We start from the raw sequence: 19,581 nt of genomic DNA, 5'->3' as shown, positions 1-19,581 counted from the left end.
CCCCTTTAATTAAGACAAAATATCGTTCCCTACCTATACCATACTGTTCCGTGCTAGATTATTGATTTAAGCCAATTATTTCATTAAAATGATTTTATCTGTTACGTAAAGTAGCTTTGATGTATTAATGCAGGTAAACAAATGAAGGAATTGCTTATCACCCGCTTATCTCTAAACCAGACACTCGGGCTTCGATTCCAATAAGAAATTACATTAATTTAGCACGAACGTGTTTTCTCATTAACTGTATTTTATTTTAATTTGAAGCGGCATACTGTTCCGTGCTAGATTATTGATTTAAGCCAATTATTTCATTAAAATGATTTTATCTGTTACGTAAAGTAGCTTTGATGTATTAATGCAGGTAAACAAATGAAGGAATTGCTTATCACCCGCTTATCTCTAAACCAGACACTCGGGCTTCGATTCCAATAAGAAATTACATGCATTTAGCACAAACGTGTTTTCTCATTAACTGTATTTTATTTTAATTTGAAGCGGACTTTTGCCTGTTTTGATCTAAGTAATTATATCTGAAAATGAAAGTCAAAATTTATAGTGAATTATTGAAGGCGTTTCAATAAAATGAGAATGAGAAAGTATGTTGGATATTTCTGGAGTAGTCAATGACACGCAGGTATGCTTTGAATTTGTTTTGTTTACTTTTATTTGATAACAAAGCGCAATGTTACTATGCTTCTTTATCCCAAACTTTAAGTCATAGCACTTAAATGAGAAATCGCAGCTTGGTTGTAAAACAAGTGAGCCGTGCCATGACAAAACCAACATAGTGGGTTTGCGACCAGCATGCATCCAGACCAGACTGCACAGTCTGGTCAGGATCCATGTTGTTCACTTTCAGAGCCTATAGCAATTAGAGAAACTGTTAGCGAACTGCACAGATCCTGACCAGACTGCGTGGATGCGCAGGCTGGTATGGATCCATGCTGGTCGCAAACCCACTATGTTGGTTTTCTCATGGCACGGCTCAAATATATTAAGAATGTTTTAAGGGGACTGACCTCCAACCCGAACAACAAAGATAATAGAAAACTTTCAGGTATCAGGAAAATATTAAAGCTTTGAAACTTAGTTACTGAGTAACTGACAAATTATATAATATTGAAGCACATTCTACTCATTTCTCCATTCAAAGTTGAAAAGCGATTGTCATGGATTGGGGTGGGGGTAAACAAGATTAAAAAAAAAAACTTTATATAAACGGTTGTTAAGTGCGAGTTCATGCGTGGTGTATTGGTTAGGATGGTAGGGAAATTTCTATTGCAGAGACAAGGGTTCGATTCCCGACACAGACATGTTTTTTGTTTATTGATTTAGCATTTTTAAATAGTTTAATAACAAAATCTGTTATTCTAATGTTTATATTTTGATCAAACTTCAGTTTTAAATAAAGATCATTTTAGCCAAAACACTCGAGTCAATGATTTATTAAACACTCTTTCATAGTATATATATTATATATTGATTGATGTACAATGTATACTGTTGCTTTGCAAATGTATGTACAGTTGTTGAATATAATTTGTAAACATGAAATACTTTCAGATACGGTAAATCTCACGCGAAAAAAAAAAAAAAATTTTTTTTTTGCTTCGAAACATGACAACTGTTTGGAGGAACGCTGTGCTAAAACATGACAACACGATCTTTTTCAGAGGAACGCTTTGCATATTCTGATCATAGCATTATCAAAAAAAAAAAAAAAAAAAAAAAATAAAAAATAAATAAAAAAACAGAATATAAAGAAAATCATAAGGTCATAAATTGCGAGTTTGTAATATACAGACAAAACTTCGCTTAAGCATGGGCAGTTGAAGCTGAATGCTGAGTATTTACATATCCAAATAAATGATGAATAATTTTCGGCTGTACAATATTCTTAATGGAACTACTCCACCTAGCTGCTACATTATGACATAACGATGAACAATTAACACATCAGTTTCGTTCTCTAGTTTGCTTAAGCACAATATTCTTAATGGAACTATATATACTTAACTTAACAAATAAACGCATCAGTTTCGTACCGACTTCCGTATTATCATGAAGCAATGAATCTCTAACAAGGTTCCGGTTCACAGGAAATACAAAAGAGTGCACAGATCAATGGAACCACATTTTGTATTTATTTTATGGCTAGAAAAAAAGAATGCTATCGGTATTGATTAATACTGTATAGAAATGTTTATTGTTACCGACTGGCAAATGTGCAGTAACTGTTGTCAAGCTGCTACAGCTAGGACAATCTGATCTGTCGCATTCGTCTACAGGTCAGACAAACGGAACTGCAATTTTTTAACAAAGATCCCGCCATGATGATGATTATAAGATTCTTTCGCTGGTTGTAGGTGCAGATGGGAATATCAGGCCTCGAGGGTAATTGTTTAGGCGGTAACGAGGCTCCCTTCCGAGTTACCGCCCAAACAGTTACCCGAGAGCCGGATATTTCCACCTGCACCTATAACTAGTGACAGAATCTTTTTCTTGCATACCGATTTCAAGAATAAAAATAAAATCAATCGAACGGCTTTCTTTTTAGAACTATTTCTTATAGCAGTGTATTTAAACAAAGCGCGGGAAACCAACGTCCGTAAACAGGAAAGACGTCATGACGTTTTAAAACAAATAACAATGTTTAGTTCCGGTTTTGTTTTATCAGTTGCAGCGTAACGTTATGAATTTTTTTTATAAAATAACGTGATTTGAAACGAGAAATATACTATCATGCAGGAACCAATAGGAACTGTCAAGGTATTGAATTTTTATTCCGTTTTTTAAATAAAATGTAAATTACTACATAAATCTTCTACGTATATGTAGTTCGTAATACGTCATTTACAGCACGAGTCATCTTACACCGGGTGTAATATGGATTTTTCCAGCACCGGTAAAAATACCGGAAATACCCGTCTGGTATGCAAGAAATCATATTCTTGCATACCAGACGGGGATTTCTAGTGCTTTCACCGGTGCTGAAAAACTCCATCTTACACCCCGGGGTGCACGAAAGATGACTCTCGTGCTGTAAATGACGTATAACGAACTACATATGTACAGAAGATATGTGTAGTAATAATAATGCTTTTCGTAAAACAGGATAAAAATCAAATACCTTGATAGTTCCTCTTTGTTGCTTATAACATATTTCTCGATTCAAAAAACGTTATTTTAAGGCAATAACATAACGTTTCATTGCAGATGATAAAACAAAACCGGAACTCTTGCGTTGTTTTCGTCTCTGTAACGTCATAACGTACTTCCTGTTTACGGACGTAAAGTTCCCGCGCTTTGTTAATACGCTACTATAAGAAAAAAGTGCTATAAGAAAATCATTTGTTTGAAATTATTTTACTCTTTTTTGTTTAATATGGTATGCAAGAAAAAGATTCTATCACTGGCTGTAGGTGCAGATGGGAATATCCGGCTCTCGGGTAACTGTTTACGCGGTTACTCGGCTGGAGCCTCGTAACCGCCTAAACAGTTACCCTCGAGACCGGAAATTTCCATCTGCACCTACAACCAGTGAAAGAATCTTATATTCTTGCATACCAGTCGGGGATTTCTGGTGATTTCACCGGTGCTGGAAAACACCCTGGGGTGCAAGATGACTCTCGTGCTGTAAATGACGTATAACGAACTACATATGTACAGAAGATGTGTGTAGTAATAATAATGTTTTTCGTAAAACGGGATAAAAAAATAAATACCTTGATAGTTCCTCTTTGTTCCTAATAACATATTTCTCGATTCAAAAAACGTTATTTTAAGGAAGTAACATAAGGTTTCATTGTAGATGATAAAACAAAACCGGAACTCTTACGTTGTTTTCGTCTCTGTAACGTCATAACTTACTTCCAGTTTACGGACGTAAAGTTCCCGCGCTTTGTTAATACGCTACTATAAGAAAAAAGTGCTATAAGAAAATCATTTGTTTGAATTTATTTTTGCTCTTCTTTGTTGAATATGGTATGCAAGAAACAGATTCTTCCACTGGTTGTAAGTGCAGATGGGAATTTCCGGTCTCGAGGGTAACTAGTTAGGCGGTTACGAGGCTCCAGCTGACGTTACAATTGAAGTATATAAGTGTTGTACCTACTATACTTCTGAACAAATCTGCGAAATATTAGTTGCCAAATGTGATCCGAACACACGTGTTGTAACGTAAGTCACACATTTACGAATGCATGATTGATACAAATCTAGCCGCCATTCTGTAAGTGCAAGTCATGCAGACAAAACAACTACGGTGCAACTACCAAAAACAAAACAAGAGAGAAAAGAAAAACATAACTGACACTTTGTATCTACATACCACATTTCAGGACTTTGTTACATTGTTGATTTATGGTAGCGGACCTGCAGTGACAGTCGGTCGGCAAATTACGTATTCCTCGCGTTCGGTTTCGGCATTTTCCGCCTGTTACGGAAAGTCCTGCGCGCGTTGACGTACAGACTGACGAACTGCTTAAAGAGACTACGTAATCACACTAGTAATACCGAGCCACTACCTTAAATCAATTGTCTTCTTCATAACATTACAGTTAACTGATCCTTATTTGCAAAAGCTTTGGAACAGTACAGTAGGGAAAATAATTTGCGAAATTTGCCGGAAAGATACCTTGAATTTTGTTTTTAACTAATTCTTGTTTATATTTATGCACATACTTAGAAGCCAAACAATAAAAGTATGTTTTTTTTTTTCTAACAAAAAAGGACTGGTAAAAGAAACAACTTCATAAAATTTGAAACAACCTATACAAGTACATCAGTTGTAGTTGAAATATCAAATGACAAGCCTTGTATTTGACCTACATGTATATGTGGTTGATAATTTTACAAAAGGTAAAAAATCTTTCGGCCTATATGATTCATGTGGCGATTATTGTATAGTAAGAAACTTATTGATATTCTATACATCGGCGATAGATTTAGATTTCAAAGAGAAGACCAATCAATTAAGATGTCATCTTTAAAGACATCACTGTATGTTGCTCGTCGTTGTACGTAATTAGCTATAGTTCCAGGCCGATAACATGACAAGTCTGCACATGAAGTAACACCAAGGTAGCAGGGTACACTTCGAATTTTGGCCCCTGTCAATATTTGTTATAAATAGAACTTTGTGATTTTGGATGTCTGTAAATTAAGGCGAGAGAAAATGATTATTAATTCTTTAGAAAATTTATACAGCCGATACATGTAAAATTCTGATGTCAGTTGGAAAACTAACTGCTGGTAGCTTTGTATGATCAATGAGACACCTTTTCGCGGAAAAATTCAAATCACGGAAGGGTTCTGTGCTTTTTGATTGATACTCGGGAACATTTTCGCTATTTTGTGAAAAAACGAGCTGGATGGGCCCCCATTCCGTTTATATCCTGACGTTCAGTAAGGACTACTAAATTGAGAAATGCAATAAAATTGGACATGGTTCTTGCAGCGGGATCATTGCAGGCTGTTCAGAAAGTGCAAAATTGATGATTTTGGCATGCTATTTCTCATGGATGGTGTAAACCTTTCGTTTTGATAACTTCCTTTATTCTTGTATGAGAATCCTGATCTTGCCATTAATTAAAAGCACAAAACATGCACGCAATTTATAAAATGGCCACCCTGATTCTGCTCATAAGGGAAGTGCAATATTGCGACTCGCTACATGTAAGACCATCCGTGCCCAAAATTTTCGCATCTAAGTGTACCCTGCTACCCAATATCATAATAATTACCGTCACTTTATCGCGTTTTATCTGTAGCTGAACATTTTCTAAAAAGCAAACCAAACCGCATTCATGCTTTGATTTCAGTTGGAATTTACATTCGTTTTTGCAAGGACGTGTTTCTCTGTTATTATATTCGTTCTATTATTTTGTTCAAAAAATGTACATTTATCTCTTTAAAGTGAATCGAATTATTCATAATGTGTCTAAATGAACAATACAAAATGGTAAAATAAACTACAGTAAATTGAGAATGACAGACGATGTTAGCCAATGACACAGTGGTAAGCATTGAATTGTTTACTTGTATTTTGATTAACAATGCGCAGCATAGCTACAACCGTATCGCTGTTTCTAGCCATTGTTAAAAAGTTATAGACTCTTAATTGCTGCTGTGAATAAACAAGTATATGCTGCAGGCTTATTTTCATAGTTTACATTATGCTATGAGTTTATTTCCAAAAGTGCCCTTTGTTTGGAAATTTACACTATTCAATTCTGTTCTATTGTGAATTTTGTAGAATGTTTGGATATTGACTAAGGTATACACTTTCAAATGATATTCTTAAAATCCTTTTACGTGTGGTTTTAAATATAATTTATCAAGATAAGAATGATTTTGCCCACGTTAACAATTGTTTTAGGATATAGTACTTAATGCCAAGAATGTTAAACTTTCATACAGAATTGGAAATTTCTTTAATATCCATTATCATGTTGCACACGATTGATTCTGCCTTTGTGACCAGTGTAGATCTTGATCACGGATGTGCAGTCTAATCGTGATCTGCACTGTTCGCCTTTCAGTCAGTATATTTTTGGTCACCATCACTTCTAACAGTTAACGGCACTGTCCAAATTGAAAGATGGACAAATTCATTATAGAAATTAAGCAGGGTTAGCGTAAAGATATGACACATACTTGTAATTGTAATGGAACATTGTACTTATTTGTCTACTTTTACCTTGCAATTCTCAAGGTGATAAATTTTGACCACGCCTGGTTTAGTTTTCCGAGAGGGCCTGAAAAAAAGTTCTCTTGTAGGCTTGGGACATTTTGTTTCCAACAGTTATCGCTTATTCTATTAATCCTAAATTCACACATCTCTAGTGTAATACCGCAGTTTTCATTGAAATAATAAAAACAATCAATCAATATAGTGGGAAAAAAAGAGAATATTTCACATTGCAAGCGTTCATTACACGAGCATTTTGAAATGTAGAAATTCTTAACTACACCCATTAGTCTGTAACCATGGTAACTAGTAACAAACTACTTCTCCATATCATTTCCGCGGCCGTAACATAGTAAAACGTACTAGCGTCTGGTGGTTCTTTCACGCTTCCGTAGAATCAACATTTATTACACGAAATTTATTTTGAAAATATTTCTGAAATGTCTAGGACTGCAGCTCTCAAATACGGAAATATCTTACACCCGAGACATACAATGACACATTGAGACAACATCAAAAAGGACCTTTTAAATATAATTACTTCTAATCTGATGTACTTTGTCGGCAATAAGATCGCAAAAGAAAACAATATCAGCGAAATAACAGAAGATCTCTAGATTATCCCTCTGCTAAACCTAATTGCATATCACTCAGAATGTACGTCATTTCAGAACTTGCTTTAGCGGCCATCTTTATTTAGCAGCCACATGTCAAAAGCAGCTAGTCAGATAAATTTCCTAACTGACTTTTTTGTTCTAACTTTTTTAACTTGTCTTACACAACCACTTGTCAACTGCAGCCAGATTGTGCATTTCTTATAGCTGGGTGCTTAATACAGGTTCTCTGTAACATGCATAAAATGTGGCATACAAGCAAATTTCAATGCAAACTTTTATTCTGAAACCTTATGCTTTGCGTTCCCGCAGCTAGTTTTGAATTACGTACTAGGTAATCCAGGAGACACCAACAACAGACAATATGTTACTGATAAATTATTTACCTGTAAAACAATTTACTTACAAAAGACTTTTGTTGATCATTTTAAACAGCCGTTTAAATAACTTATAAGAACCAGCTTCCGGAGTCATTCATGTGAAACCCGGTTTATATTTCTAAACAAAATCAATATCTTAGAGATATTTATTACACTAGGAAAAGGTACGATACTATTATGTTATAGAAATATTCATATGCAGGTTTGATTTTATTTTGACGATTCGTGTATAAGAAAGAAGTTGAACTTAAGCTAATATTTGTGTTTTGATACCAAAAATTAAAATATACTACATATAAGAAATTTCAACCCTTCAGATGGCTGGAAACATCGATGACGTCACTGGCAAGCCGTCTTATGGATGGATATTTTCATTAGTCACTGCATTTGGATTGCTTCTGTTCCTTGCAATGTCATTTACTTTTTATCACCGTCGTCTGATGGTAAGAAGGAAGAAAGAAGAAGAGTACAACAGATTTTTCAGGTTTCTTCGACCTGATTTGGATGAGTTCGAGAAAAAGATAACACGAGCAAGGTAAATTGATATGCATTTGTGATTGACTAATAGACGTTATTAGATTTGTACCGAGAAATGAAAACGGCACGGTAGCGGAAATATTGCGTAGCTTTAGGCGTGTTTCGAGCGTAATTTGTTATTTCGCAAAAGAACGATTGCATAGTGCTCGATGCAAGTCTCGTTATCGTTTTATTACATACACGTGTATATTAATACCTATTACAGAAATCATTAAAAATTGTGTTAAACCTGAATGAATTGAAAATATTGTCGTTAATGAACCTTTTAACGCGATTGACGTCACAAATGACGTCACATATCGGATATGAACGTCACTATCATACTATGAATTTATAATGTGCTGGTGTAGGCCGTCTGTTTGTACACCGGTCTGTATGTCTGTACGTACGTCTTCAACTTAGCAATTCTGATACCGCTAAATAACATATAAACGATTTGACATATGACTGTCAAGCTCAATGTGTGCATTGCTAATGGACAAAGCATCATCCCTATCAGTTTTGAGGTCAGAGTGTTACAGGTCAAGGTCATAGATACTTAGTACATAAACCTTGACATACGTTCTGTAAATATGACAAGATCGTTGCCCATGAGCAGTGCATGTCTGTTGACTTTAAGGCCGAAAAGTCAAAGGTCAAGGTCAGAATGACGGACAGTTTATACAAAACCGTTTCTATTTACTAGCTTAAGCATTTATAATTGTTTTCCAGAAGTACGCCCCTGCACGTTACTTGTACATAGCGTCACTTCTTGGTAAAAAGTGTTTTTATGTTTTTCTTGATATCAGTGCAATCAACATTTCTTTTTCGCTAGGGTGATGATATATCTTTTAAGGTAGTGACGATATATCTTTTTACGGTAGTGACGATATATCTTTTAAGGTAGTGATGATATATCTTTTAAGGTAGTGATGATATATCTTTTAAGGTAGTGATGATATATCCTTTAAGGTAGTGATGTTGTATATCTTTTTAAGGTAGTGATGATATATCTCTTAGGTAGTGATGATATATCTTTTAAGGTAGTGATGATATATCTTTTAAGGTAGTGATGTTATATATCTTTTTAAGGTAGTGATGATACATCAAAAAACCAAACATATCTGACGTCGTTGTTCTTAAACGTAATCAGTATACATGCGCTTTAAAAACCGAATCATTTATTGCCATCACATAGACGTTAAGTACGCATGCATGATTTTATCAAATTCTAGAAAAATGAAGATGCATTACAGGTGGTTTATCACAATTTTTTTTTCAAGTGATGGATTTGTTTGAAAGACTAACAGCTGATCATATACACTCATTTGTGATCACTGTATGTAAATGTATGTTATATTTTCATACGTATAAATGCGGAAAGAATATTAGAATATAAGAAAGTTAAAAAAAAAGTTTCTTGTTTAATATGCGTGGGTAGTCGACGAATGTCCCGACCTGGAATAAATGGAACAACTTATTTGCAGCCGAGCCCATGGCAGACGTCATATTTACCTCCCCAGCATCCAGTCTAAGCCGATACTGTTGGAAACAGTACCAATTTAAGTAAATCGCCTAGCATCGAACACTATTCGGGATATCAGCCGCGGCCAGGAATCGAACCCAGACCGCTGGCATTGTAGTCCAACCTGCTAACCAATGCGCCACTGTCTCCCTAAGAACAAGCGAATTATTTGTCAAAGATTTGTACTGAATATTGGACATTTTGCCAAAATTCGTTATCGTTATATAATATATGCAAGTTTGTAAAATAGGTATTGCCTCCCTTTACCTGTTTTTGTTGTACAGAGTAGAAATCAGGGTTTTTGGAACCTACATACAGTTTTAAAACTTCAGGCTGTTGAAATGTTCTAATATCTATCAAATGCAAATGTTAAACTAAAAATTACATCGAAATCAAAAGAAATAGCCCGATCTTTTAAATACATGTATTTTAATATTAAAGGGAGGTAATTGTAAAATTTCAAGACAAGTAATAAAACATAAATTCCCTATAGGGATCTACTTCAATTCAATAAAGTCTCTTACAGAATAGACGAAAACTGAAAAATGTCGTACAATCTTGCTTAAATGTGATTAACTTTAGTAGCAAACATCTACGAAGTTATCTCCCTTGCCGCTACAGTTTGAGCGTATCGTCAAGGGAGATCACTGCGTATGAGTGTTATTTTTCATGCCCCAAAGGTAATATTCTTCTGTAAAGCGTTCACTAATACTGACGATATAACATGAACGCACACACAAAGAATATTGAACAAATATATGTTTATGGGATTTTCAGTTTGTATCTTGATTTTTATCAAATGCATATGATATTCATTTTCCTTCAGATCTATTCTTACCAACACTCACAATGTAGATTCATTTTCTATTAACAACGAGGTTGAATATTACAACGAAGCTTTCGAAGACGGAAGGGACTCGGTGGCTGATTCTGAAGACAGTGAAGGCGGTACGAATCTACCATATGCCAAATTGGCTGAGTTGCAAAGCGAAGAAGCAATAAAGAACGAAATGGAAGATCATGACGTATATATGCGCTCTGTAAAAGCAAGGAAGCAAGTTTTATTTGCAGATGTGCACTCAGAAACAACGTTTGGAGATTCTGACCATGACGTAAGGAATGTAGTTGATAATGAAAATGCGACAGAAGGTATTCGGAATGATGAATGTGATGAACAACTTGAAGGAGAAGTAGATAATAATGAAAGAGATGGTTATAAAGACACAAACACAACGTCGAGAGAAATCAGAAAAAATAATAGTTCACAGATGCAAGATAGAGATTATGAAACAGTTCGACAGTCTAATTATAAAATAGTTGCTCAGAAACCACCGATACTAAAACCAGTGATAGAAATAAATACGACAGACGAATTATTGAAAAAGAATACAATATTGAAACCAATTAAACCAAAGAAGAAGAAGCGAAGCTTATTGAGTCATGCATATAAGAAAAGTGCGACTTCGTTAGATATAGGGAACAGAGATATATCTGTGTTTTACAGTGAACCAAGGCGGAGCAGTGAGCCTGGACTTTTTCTGTATAATGAAGAGGCGGCAGATCCCCAAGACGCAAAATTGTATGACAACCAGAATAAAGTTCTGTTCAATCCGTACTACACTGACATTGGAATGCCAATGAACAAAACTCAAAAGAGACGAAGTTGTACTGCTGAAGATGAAAACGAAATAGATGTGTTCAAAGAATCTCATTTGAAACGTGAAAGGACGTTACCCGTTTTAGATGAGATATACGACAAGCATGTACCAGCAAGCACGTGGATGTAAAAAAATGATTAAAATATATACAATGATCATGTTAAGTGGCATTCTTATATTAAGTACCATGAGCTCTCATATTTGACCAATATTTGAGACTATGTGGTGTGTTATTGAGGTTACTTTCTCTGTTTGAATGGTGCCACATTATTACCCTTACATAAAAATTTCATAGTTTAAATGGTGCCATATTATTACCCTTACATAAAAAATTCATAGTTTGAATGGTGCCATATTTTTACCCTTACATAAAAATTTCATAGTTTGAATGGTGCCATATTATTTCTCTTATATAAAAATTTCACAGTTTGAATGGTGACATATTATTTTTCTTACAAAACTGTTTTCCGTGTATATTCATATTTTGAATTTAATGGTTCCATATCGTTATACTTCCCGTGCATATTAAAATTGGAACGGTGCATATTATTACTCCTACATAAACATTTTCAATGCATATTCATAGTTTAAATGGTTCCATATTATTACTCTAAAATAAACATTTCCAATGCATATAAATAGTTTAAATGGTTCCATATTACACATGTATTACTCTTACATAAACATTTCCAATGCATATTCATAGTTGAATGGTTCCGTATTATTACTCTTACATAAACATTTCCAATGCATATTTATAGTTTGAATGGTTCCGTATTATTACTCTTACATAAACATTTCCAATGCATATTTATAGTTTGAATGGTTCCATGTTATTACTCTTACATAAACATTTTCAATGCATAAATATTGTTCAGGGCTCTCGTTTGCTTTTTGGGACTGGGGCCAGGATCCATGCAAGGGGGGAATTTCGCATGATTTTTCAAAAAAATTCTTTTGAGGGGGAATTTCAAACGCGAAAAGAAATTCAAACAAATATAAACATTCTTTTCAACTTTACTGACCCAAACCTGAATTCTGTTAATTATAAACTCTGTATGAATTCTGCCAAATATAAACGACCTTATTTAGACATCACACTTTGCATTTTTTCTCTGAGCCACTGAATTTTTGGAAACAATAAAACTTTAAGGCCAACAAATCAACTGCAAAGTGCTTAGCACTGATGTTCTTGGACTTGAGGGGGGAATTTTTTTGAAATAGGGGGGAAAAAACATACCATTTTGAGGGGGGAATGGGGCCGATATTCGGCCCCAAATTTTGCCAAACGAGAGCCCTGTTGTTTGAATGGTTCCATATTATTACTCTTACATAAACATTTCCAATGCATATTTATAGTTTGAATGGTTCCATATTATTACTCTTACATAAACATTTCCAATGCATAAATATTGTTTGAATGGTTCCATATTATTACTCTTACATAAACATTTCAAATGCATATTCATAGTTTAAATGAAGGAAACGACTGATATGTTGGGAAAAAATGCAACACGATTAAGGGCTATCTCACACGCATTTCCTTTCTCGTTATACTGTGACCTTGACCTTTGTCTCATTTACTCAATATGAAAATATGTTAACTCAATGTTTAGCTTCATGTATGCGTAAAATTTGAGGACACAGAGTTCACACACAATTTACGAATCAAAAATGCAAGCATTCTCAAGATATTGAGCGGACAAGATTCTAAATTTCAAGGCCATTTTGACATTAACTTATCAGTGACTTTGGTTCATACAGACTTTGAGTGACAATATTTAAGAAGTTTTTAAGCACTTTAGTTTGATTTTTAAATACTTTTCACCCGTGGCAAAAGAACACTTACAGTGCCTTTCATATGCATACATGTAAATCAAAACAATAAGAATGCAAAATAGTGTCTAGAACTTTAAGGCGTAGTTTTGCAACACAGTATTTTATGTACAAATTAAGGTGCACTGATATTGTTCATGTCACTGCAGGAAGCTGCAGGTGGTAGAGGAAGCACTGTAAGATCTGGAGTTGTTTGTATATTTTCAGCGGTCGCAGTCCCAGTGCTACTGTTACTAGAAAAATAGTGCAACGACATCGGTCCGGATGAAGTCGCTGCATTTTTCAGATGTTTGTCGCTCTTTGCATGAGATTTCAGCGCTGTCGATGTTTACGTCTTTCGCATATAAACGGCCTCGAGCCTTTCTTTTATCACCCATGTCCATCACCCAGGGAAAAGAAATTAGCCATTTCTTGTTGAAAACACACTTTCTGGAAGCCATGCATCGATTGGTACTAAGGCACAGAGCAGAGAACTAGTCGTAATTATAGTGGATTTGTCCCCAGTACAGTTCAACCCATATGATTTGAACGTGATTGAAACGAATGCGATTAATAGCGATTTTTTATCTGCATAATATAAAAGTTTCATCTTTTTGTCAGAGATTTTTTGACGATTTCTAAGCAGTTTTAAGCACATTTGAAACAATTCAAGGACTTTTTTAAGCACATTTTAAGAGGGGTGTTAAATTTAAGCACTTTTAAGCACTAATTTTCATTTTAAGCTCTTTTTAAGAACAGTAGTCAAATTTAAGCACTTTTTAAGCCTGTGTGAACCTGAAAGAAAAATCAATCACTGTCAAATACCAATGCCTAATCGCAGCTGCATAATTTTTCAAAATATAGATCAGTTAAAACTTCGCAGACAGCGAATTCGAACAAAGTTATTCTTTAGCGACATTATTGATCAAACTATAAAATAGCTCAGCCTTTGAAGTTTATGCCACACTTGTGTCATGTTTTTCTATATACATTGTTACAGCACTGCAGTGTTAATTTGCGCGCGAAACGTTATTCTTTCATGTTGTAAATCAATAATGATTACATTTAGTTTCAGCCTTATTAATAATATAAAAGACAAGTGTATTTTCTTTTGTTTACATGTTAAAGTCTTGAAACTGTAAATGTAAGATCAAGTGTTTTCTATGATCAGAAAAGATGGAATAAATATGTAAACATCAATTTACCGGAAAAGGCATTAAACTTATGTTTTTATAGCTGCATTACAATCGATACCTTTACACTTAATTAGAAGAGGCATGTTATGTTTTGTTTTTTTTAAATAAAATGTAGAATCTGTATTCAGATTATAAACTTTGATAATCTATCATATAAACAAAAAATCCTTCAGCTCACCACTACCCATGTCTTTTAGGTGGAGAAACCGGGCAACGTACAAAACATACCAGAACTTCGCTTTTGTAATAAGTATTTTCCTTGGTGTGTGCAACAAAGGTAAATATTAACTGAGAATGAAGTAATTGACGTTCTTTTTCTTTGTATTTGTAGCAGACGGAAAAACCATTTAATCATAGACGACTAAGTAAAATATCATTGTCATCACACTTGTATTAAAATTATCGCTGAAGATACGGCCAAGACGTCAGAGTCGTATCTCTAAAATATGGGTCTGGAGATAACGAGTCATATCCCTAGCCTTTGCAAAACATATAAATATGCTTGATTTTGAAACACAGTAAAGATCTTCCGTTGGCATTGCGTTTTCAATGCCACTGAATGTCAATTTTATTATAATAGTTTTAGGCTTGCTTTTTTAGATTAGACAAAATATACAACAAAATATGCAATATGCACATTACAAACTCTCTGCCAAATCAGGCTGCAATAAAAACAAACATTAAACCGATAGTAATCGTTGAAGAGACAAAGAAGTTTTTTACTTGACTGCCGTTCACATTATCCAATCCGCTGATCGAACTGCATTCATCTGTACCAATATTTCAAATGAATATTAACGGCAGTTGTATTTACCTAAATCAAGGCGTACCAACTTCAAAAGTAAGTATAAAGCGAATTGGAAGCTGTGGTTTCGAATAATTACAGAAAAATAATTGAACTTTATCATGGAATATTTCAGGTTTGTGAATAAAAAAAGAATATTTGAGGCCCATTCATCAAATGACTCATTTTGTAGAAAATTTGCACACTTTTTTTCTGCAATATCTCGCTGAGATAATATTCTGTTTTCGCCAGGATTTCGTCGGTAGAGTCCTTTTCAAATAGGGAATCAATCTGTATAATTCTTTCTGCTAACATATTGCGGGGAAATGTAAAATCAGACCAATACTCACTTTTACCAAAATAGGTACATGTATATACTGTACTGTCGTCGGCAGATCAACGGCATTCACTACATCCGGTTGAACGGTGCGACTTATGTGGAAGTCTGGTTAAAATCAGTTGCAAAATGTTGTCTCTTGTATTCACAAGAAATTGTGGATGGCTGACGCCGACGGACGATCAAAAAAGCTCACCTTGTCACTACGGGACAGGTAAGCTAACAAGAGGGCCAAAATGGCCCTATATCGCTCACCTGTTACCACTGCACTTACGGACAAGAAGATCAAAGAATCATAATCCAGATCAATCAAAAGAATTATGAGAAAATATAGTTGAAATTTTCTTAAAGTTACTTCAAATAAAATTATTTTCAAATCAGGCCAGTAGTTTTATGCCCAAAGGATTACATCGAGCAAAATTTTGACTGATGAAGCCCAAAGGACAGGAACAACAAAGCTGCTATTAAGCCGAAAAGGTCAAAATAGCTAATTTTGGCCCTTTCAGGGGCCGTAACTCTGGAACCCATTAGGGGATCTGGCCGATTCAAGAAAGGAACCAAGACCTTATGGTGGCACAAGTTCTGTGCAAGTTTGATTAAATTTAAATCAAAAATGAAGCTGCTATTGTGCAGACAAGGTCAAAATAGCTAATTTTGGCCCTTTCAGGGGCCATAACTCCGGAACCTGTTGCGGGATCTGGTCAGTTCAAGAAAGGAACCGAGATCTTATGGTGACACAGGTTTTGTGCAAGTTTGATTAAAATCAAATCATAAATGAAGCTGCTATGGTGCAGACAAGGTCAAAAAAGCTAATTTTGGCCCTTTAGGGGCCATAACTCTGGAATACATAATGGGATCTGATCGGTTCAAGAAAGGAACTGAGATCTTATGGTGACACAAGTTTTCTGCAAGTTTAATTAAATTCAAATCATAAATGACGCTGCTATTGTGCAGACAAGGTCAAAATAGCTAATTTTGGCCCTTTCAGGGGCCATAACTCTGGAACAAATAATGGAATCTGGCCAGTTCAAGAAGGGAACCAAGATCTTATAGTGACACAAGTTGTGTGCAAGTTTGGTTAAATTCAAATCATAAATGAAGCTGCTATTGTGCAGACAAGGTCAAAATAGCTAATTCTGGCCCTTTCAGGGGCCATAACTCTGGAACCCATGAAGGAATCTGGCCAGTTCAAAAAAGGATCCAAGATCTCACGGTGATACAAGTGGTGAGCAAATTTGGTAAAAATCAAATCATAAATGAAGCTGCTATTGTGCAGACAAGGTCAAAATAGCTAATTTTGGCCCTTCAGGGGCCATAACTCTGGAACCCATAATGGTTTCTGGCCGGTTGAAGAAAGGAACCAAGATCTTATGGTGATACAAGTTGTGTTCAAGTTTGGTTAAAATAAAATCATAAATGAAACCACTATCGTGCAGACAAGAAATTGTTGACGCACAAAAATAGCAAATTCTGGCCCTTTAAGGGGCAATAACTCTAGAACCCATGAAGGGAACTGGCCAGTTTTTGAAAGGGACTGAGATATCATGCCAATACAAGTTTTGTACATGTTTGATCAAAATTGCTTGCAAAATGTGGTCTATCTTGTTCACAAGAAATTGTGGACGGACGACGGACGAAGGGCGATCACAAAAGCTCACCCTGTCACTATGTGACAGGTGAGCTAATAAAACAAGACACATGTTTAGTTTACATGTTCAGCTTTAATAACAAACGTTGCATCAATATAGCCAAAAACTTGATAAAATATACATTCAAACATCATCATATGCCGTAACATAATTATGAAAGGTTTGTTTATTTACACAATCAACAAACGTCTTACTAATATAAATATACATGTATCGCAATTTACTGAATTTAATGATGTTTTAATGCATTAATTTCTTATTCACTCTCAGTGACTATGAATAGTGACACTGTGACAGTATAAATTGTAAATTCAATTTTATCCACTGGACAACCAAATGAAAACATTCAGGAACATACATGGATAATGAATAATATTGTCATACTACACTATTAATTTTAAGTGAATGTTTCATTGTCATGTCCTCTTTAAATTTTAATAACACGTCCATCTACCTACCACATATCAATATCGTATAATACTGTATGATACAAAAATGACAAACAAATTACAACAAAGTTCTCTTAACGTTTTCCTGCTTGACTTATGCAGAAAACAGTTTTTTTCCATATATCATATAAATCAAATTAGTATCTCTATAAATAAATAAATATTGCCTAGAAGTTTTGACTTGCTTCAATTTTATATACAATTACCGACAACTGAAAAAACTTCATCAATTAGCGTTTTACATAAATCACGATGACTGCCTCTGAGTAAGTTCAATGACAATGATTAAGCTTCAATTTACTATACAGAATAACTTCTTAAGCATTTCTGTCTATTTGGTCAAGTCAAAATTTGTTCTTTTTCTTCAACAAAACACTAGAAGCGCAGTCTGAGTCATATCAATGAATCATTTCCTTATCTCACATCAATTACCATAAAATGTCCGTATTATTAAAGTTTTTCGAGGGTTCTGATGCAGCTTTAACCTCCTATGCAGCGAGACAACTAAATGTAGCTCAAGGGGAGGCAATCGCTGCGGGGAGTTTGCAGTTGATTTCTACCGTTAGTTTTGTGGCAAAAATTATTCTGGCACTGAGATCTTCTAGACCTCTTACAATGCAAAATCTATTAAAGCACAATTTTGCTAAAAAATCTCTTTAATAATAATTAAGCTTTGAACATACGTCAACTTTAATTTTTTAGAAGTCAAATGTTTGTACAAATGAAAATGAATTCTTTTTCTTTCAAGTTTCAAACATTGTATTATTTCTAAAATGCATGCAAAATATGCAGGAACAGAACATAAACACAAAAACAATCTATGAATGATTGCATGATATCAACATGGACATAATCTATGCATTTAACACGTTGAACACACCATTACCTTCAAAACGTAATGTAATAAGGAAAAAATGTTATTCCAAACCATACGCATCTTTCGTACCAATTTCAGATTTGATGTAAATAACTAAAAAAATACACTGCGTCTCCTTTTATACAAGGAACCCTAACACTCTGCAGTACATTTAATGTGCTAGAGCTGTTTTTTAAAGAACCCAATATTATTTACTATTAATGAAAGGCATATTAGACCATTAATTTTGGGCAACCTTTGTCCCACTTCATCTCCAAGTGCCTTCAGAATCGAACTCCTTTCAGTTGAAACAGAATTAAAATAAGGATCAAACAAATAAGGATTGGCTTTAGCTACTAGTAAGCATTTTCATGTTGCTATCACAGCGAAGTTGATGTATACACTGACAAATTGCCACAGTGTCAGTTTATGTAAAATAACGTAAGCATAGTCTGGATTATATCTACACACGTGGAGGTTGGCTTAATTTCCCGAAGAACAGCTGTTTTCTCAATGTAACGAGTGGCGCAGGAATCTGTTTATACAATCCACCATCCATACTAGCATTGGCATTGGCAACCTCTCTGTTTACTTCTACGAGAATACTCATCAGGTCATAGCTGTAAAATAGTTCTTCTTTTTAAATCAAGCCCGAAAGAGCCTAAATGACTTAACTATAATAAGGAATTGTATTTTAATTCCTAAAAAATATATTGATACTCAAAGTAGGAAAACTATGAGGTCAAAGAGCATATATTATAATATTTAGGCTATTGCATTTCAATTCCTGGCTTGAAGAAATTTGGTAAAGGGTCACCCAAAGAACACTGTTTTGATTTTTTTTGGGATGGGGGCGGTGGGGAGGGAGCTTAATGCCGCTTTTCAAAAGTATTTCAGTTATGTAACGGCAGGCAGTTAACTTGACCTGTGTTCCTGGATTCTGTACCAGTACAAACCTGTAGTCAACTTCTCAACATGAATCAGAGGTTGAAATTATTTTGAAATCGAACCATTAGTTTCAGAGAGAAAGTTCTTCATATAGCCATATACTGAAAATTAGCCCCACCCTACAGCAGCCATTCTTTTACAAAAGTTTTAACCCTTATCA

General features: G+C 34.7%; 2 protein-coding genes across 7 annotated transcripts in view; one reads left to right on the top strand and one right to left on the bottom strand.

The window, feature by feature from the left end:
- The first annotated feature begins 381 nt into the window (after nucleotides 1-381).
- On the top strand, nucleotides 382-11,543 carry LOC123539189 (uncharacterized). 3 transcript variants are annotated; one of them, XM_045323703.2, is made up of 3 exons: nucleotides 382-637; nucleotides 8,006-8,223; nucleotides 10,556-11,543. In XM_045323703.2, exons 1-3 carry the CDS (start codon nucleotides 602-604, stop codon nucleotides 11,514-11,516), a joined length of 1,215 nt encoding a protein of 404 aa, XP_045179638.2. In that variant the 5' UTR covers nucleotides 382-601; the 3' UTR covers nucleotides 11,517-11,543. The 3 variants fall into 3 exon arrangements, with proteins under 3 accessions (XP_045179638.2, XP_045179639.2, XP_045179640.2); XM_045323704.2 differs by lacking the exon at nucleotides 382-637 and adding an exon at nucleotides 5,843-6,022; XM_045323705.2 differs by lacking the exon at nucleotides 382-637 and adding an exon at nucleotides 6,114-6,280.
- A 5,677-nt stretch (nucleotides 11,544-17,220) lies between these two features.
- LOC123538317 (caspase-8-like) overlaps nucleotides 17,221-19,581 on the bottom strand; it is a 39,976-nt gene continuing 37,615 nt past the window's right edge. For all 4 annotated transcript variants that reach the window (XM_053529515.1, XM_053529516.1, XM_053529518.1 and 1 more), the window contains exon 14: nucleotides 17,221-19,093. In XM_053529515.1, the coding sequence (XP_053385490.1) occupies nucleotides 18,937-19,093 (157 nt within the window). In that variant the 3' untranslated portion in view covers nucleotides 17,221-18,936. The remainder of the gene's footprint in view (nucleotides 19,094-19,581) is intronic.

The sequence above is a fragment of the Mercenaria mercenaria genome, chromosome 18, assembly GCF_021730395.1.
Source record: "Mercenaria mercenaria strain notata chromosome 18, MADL_Memer_1, whole genome shotgun sequence".
Lineage (NCBI taxonomy): Eukaryota > Metazoa > Mollusca > Bivalvia > Venerida > Veneridae > Mercenaria > Mercenaria mercenaria.
The sequence above is the reverse complement of the archived record's forward strand: the minus strand, read 5'-3'. Positions and strand labels throughout refer to the sequence as shown.

Excerpts from the sequence above, each read along its gene's own strand:
- LOC123539189 (XM_045323703.2), top strand. The coding sequence starts at position 602 with ATGTTGGATATTTCTGGAGTAGTCAATGACACGCAG. Across the intron at positions 638-8,005 it reads GAGTAGTCAATGACACGCAG|ATGGCTGGAAACATCGATGA; the intron begins GTATGCTTTGAA and ends TCAACCCTTCAG. Across the intron at positions 8,224-10,555 it reads AAAAAGATAACACGAGCAAG|ATCTATTCTTACCAACACTC; the intron begins GTAAATTGATAT and ends ATTTTCCTTCAG.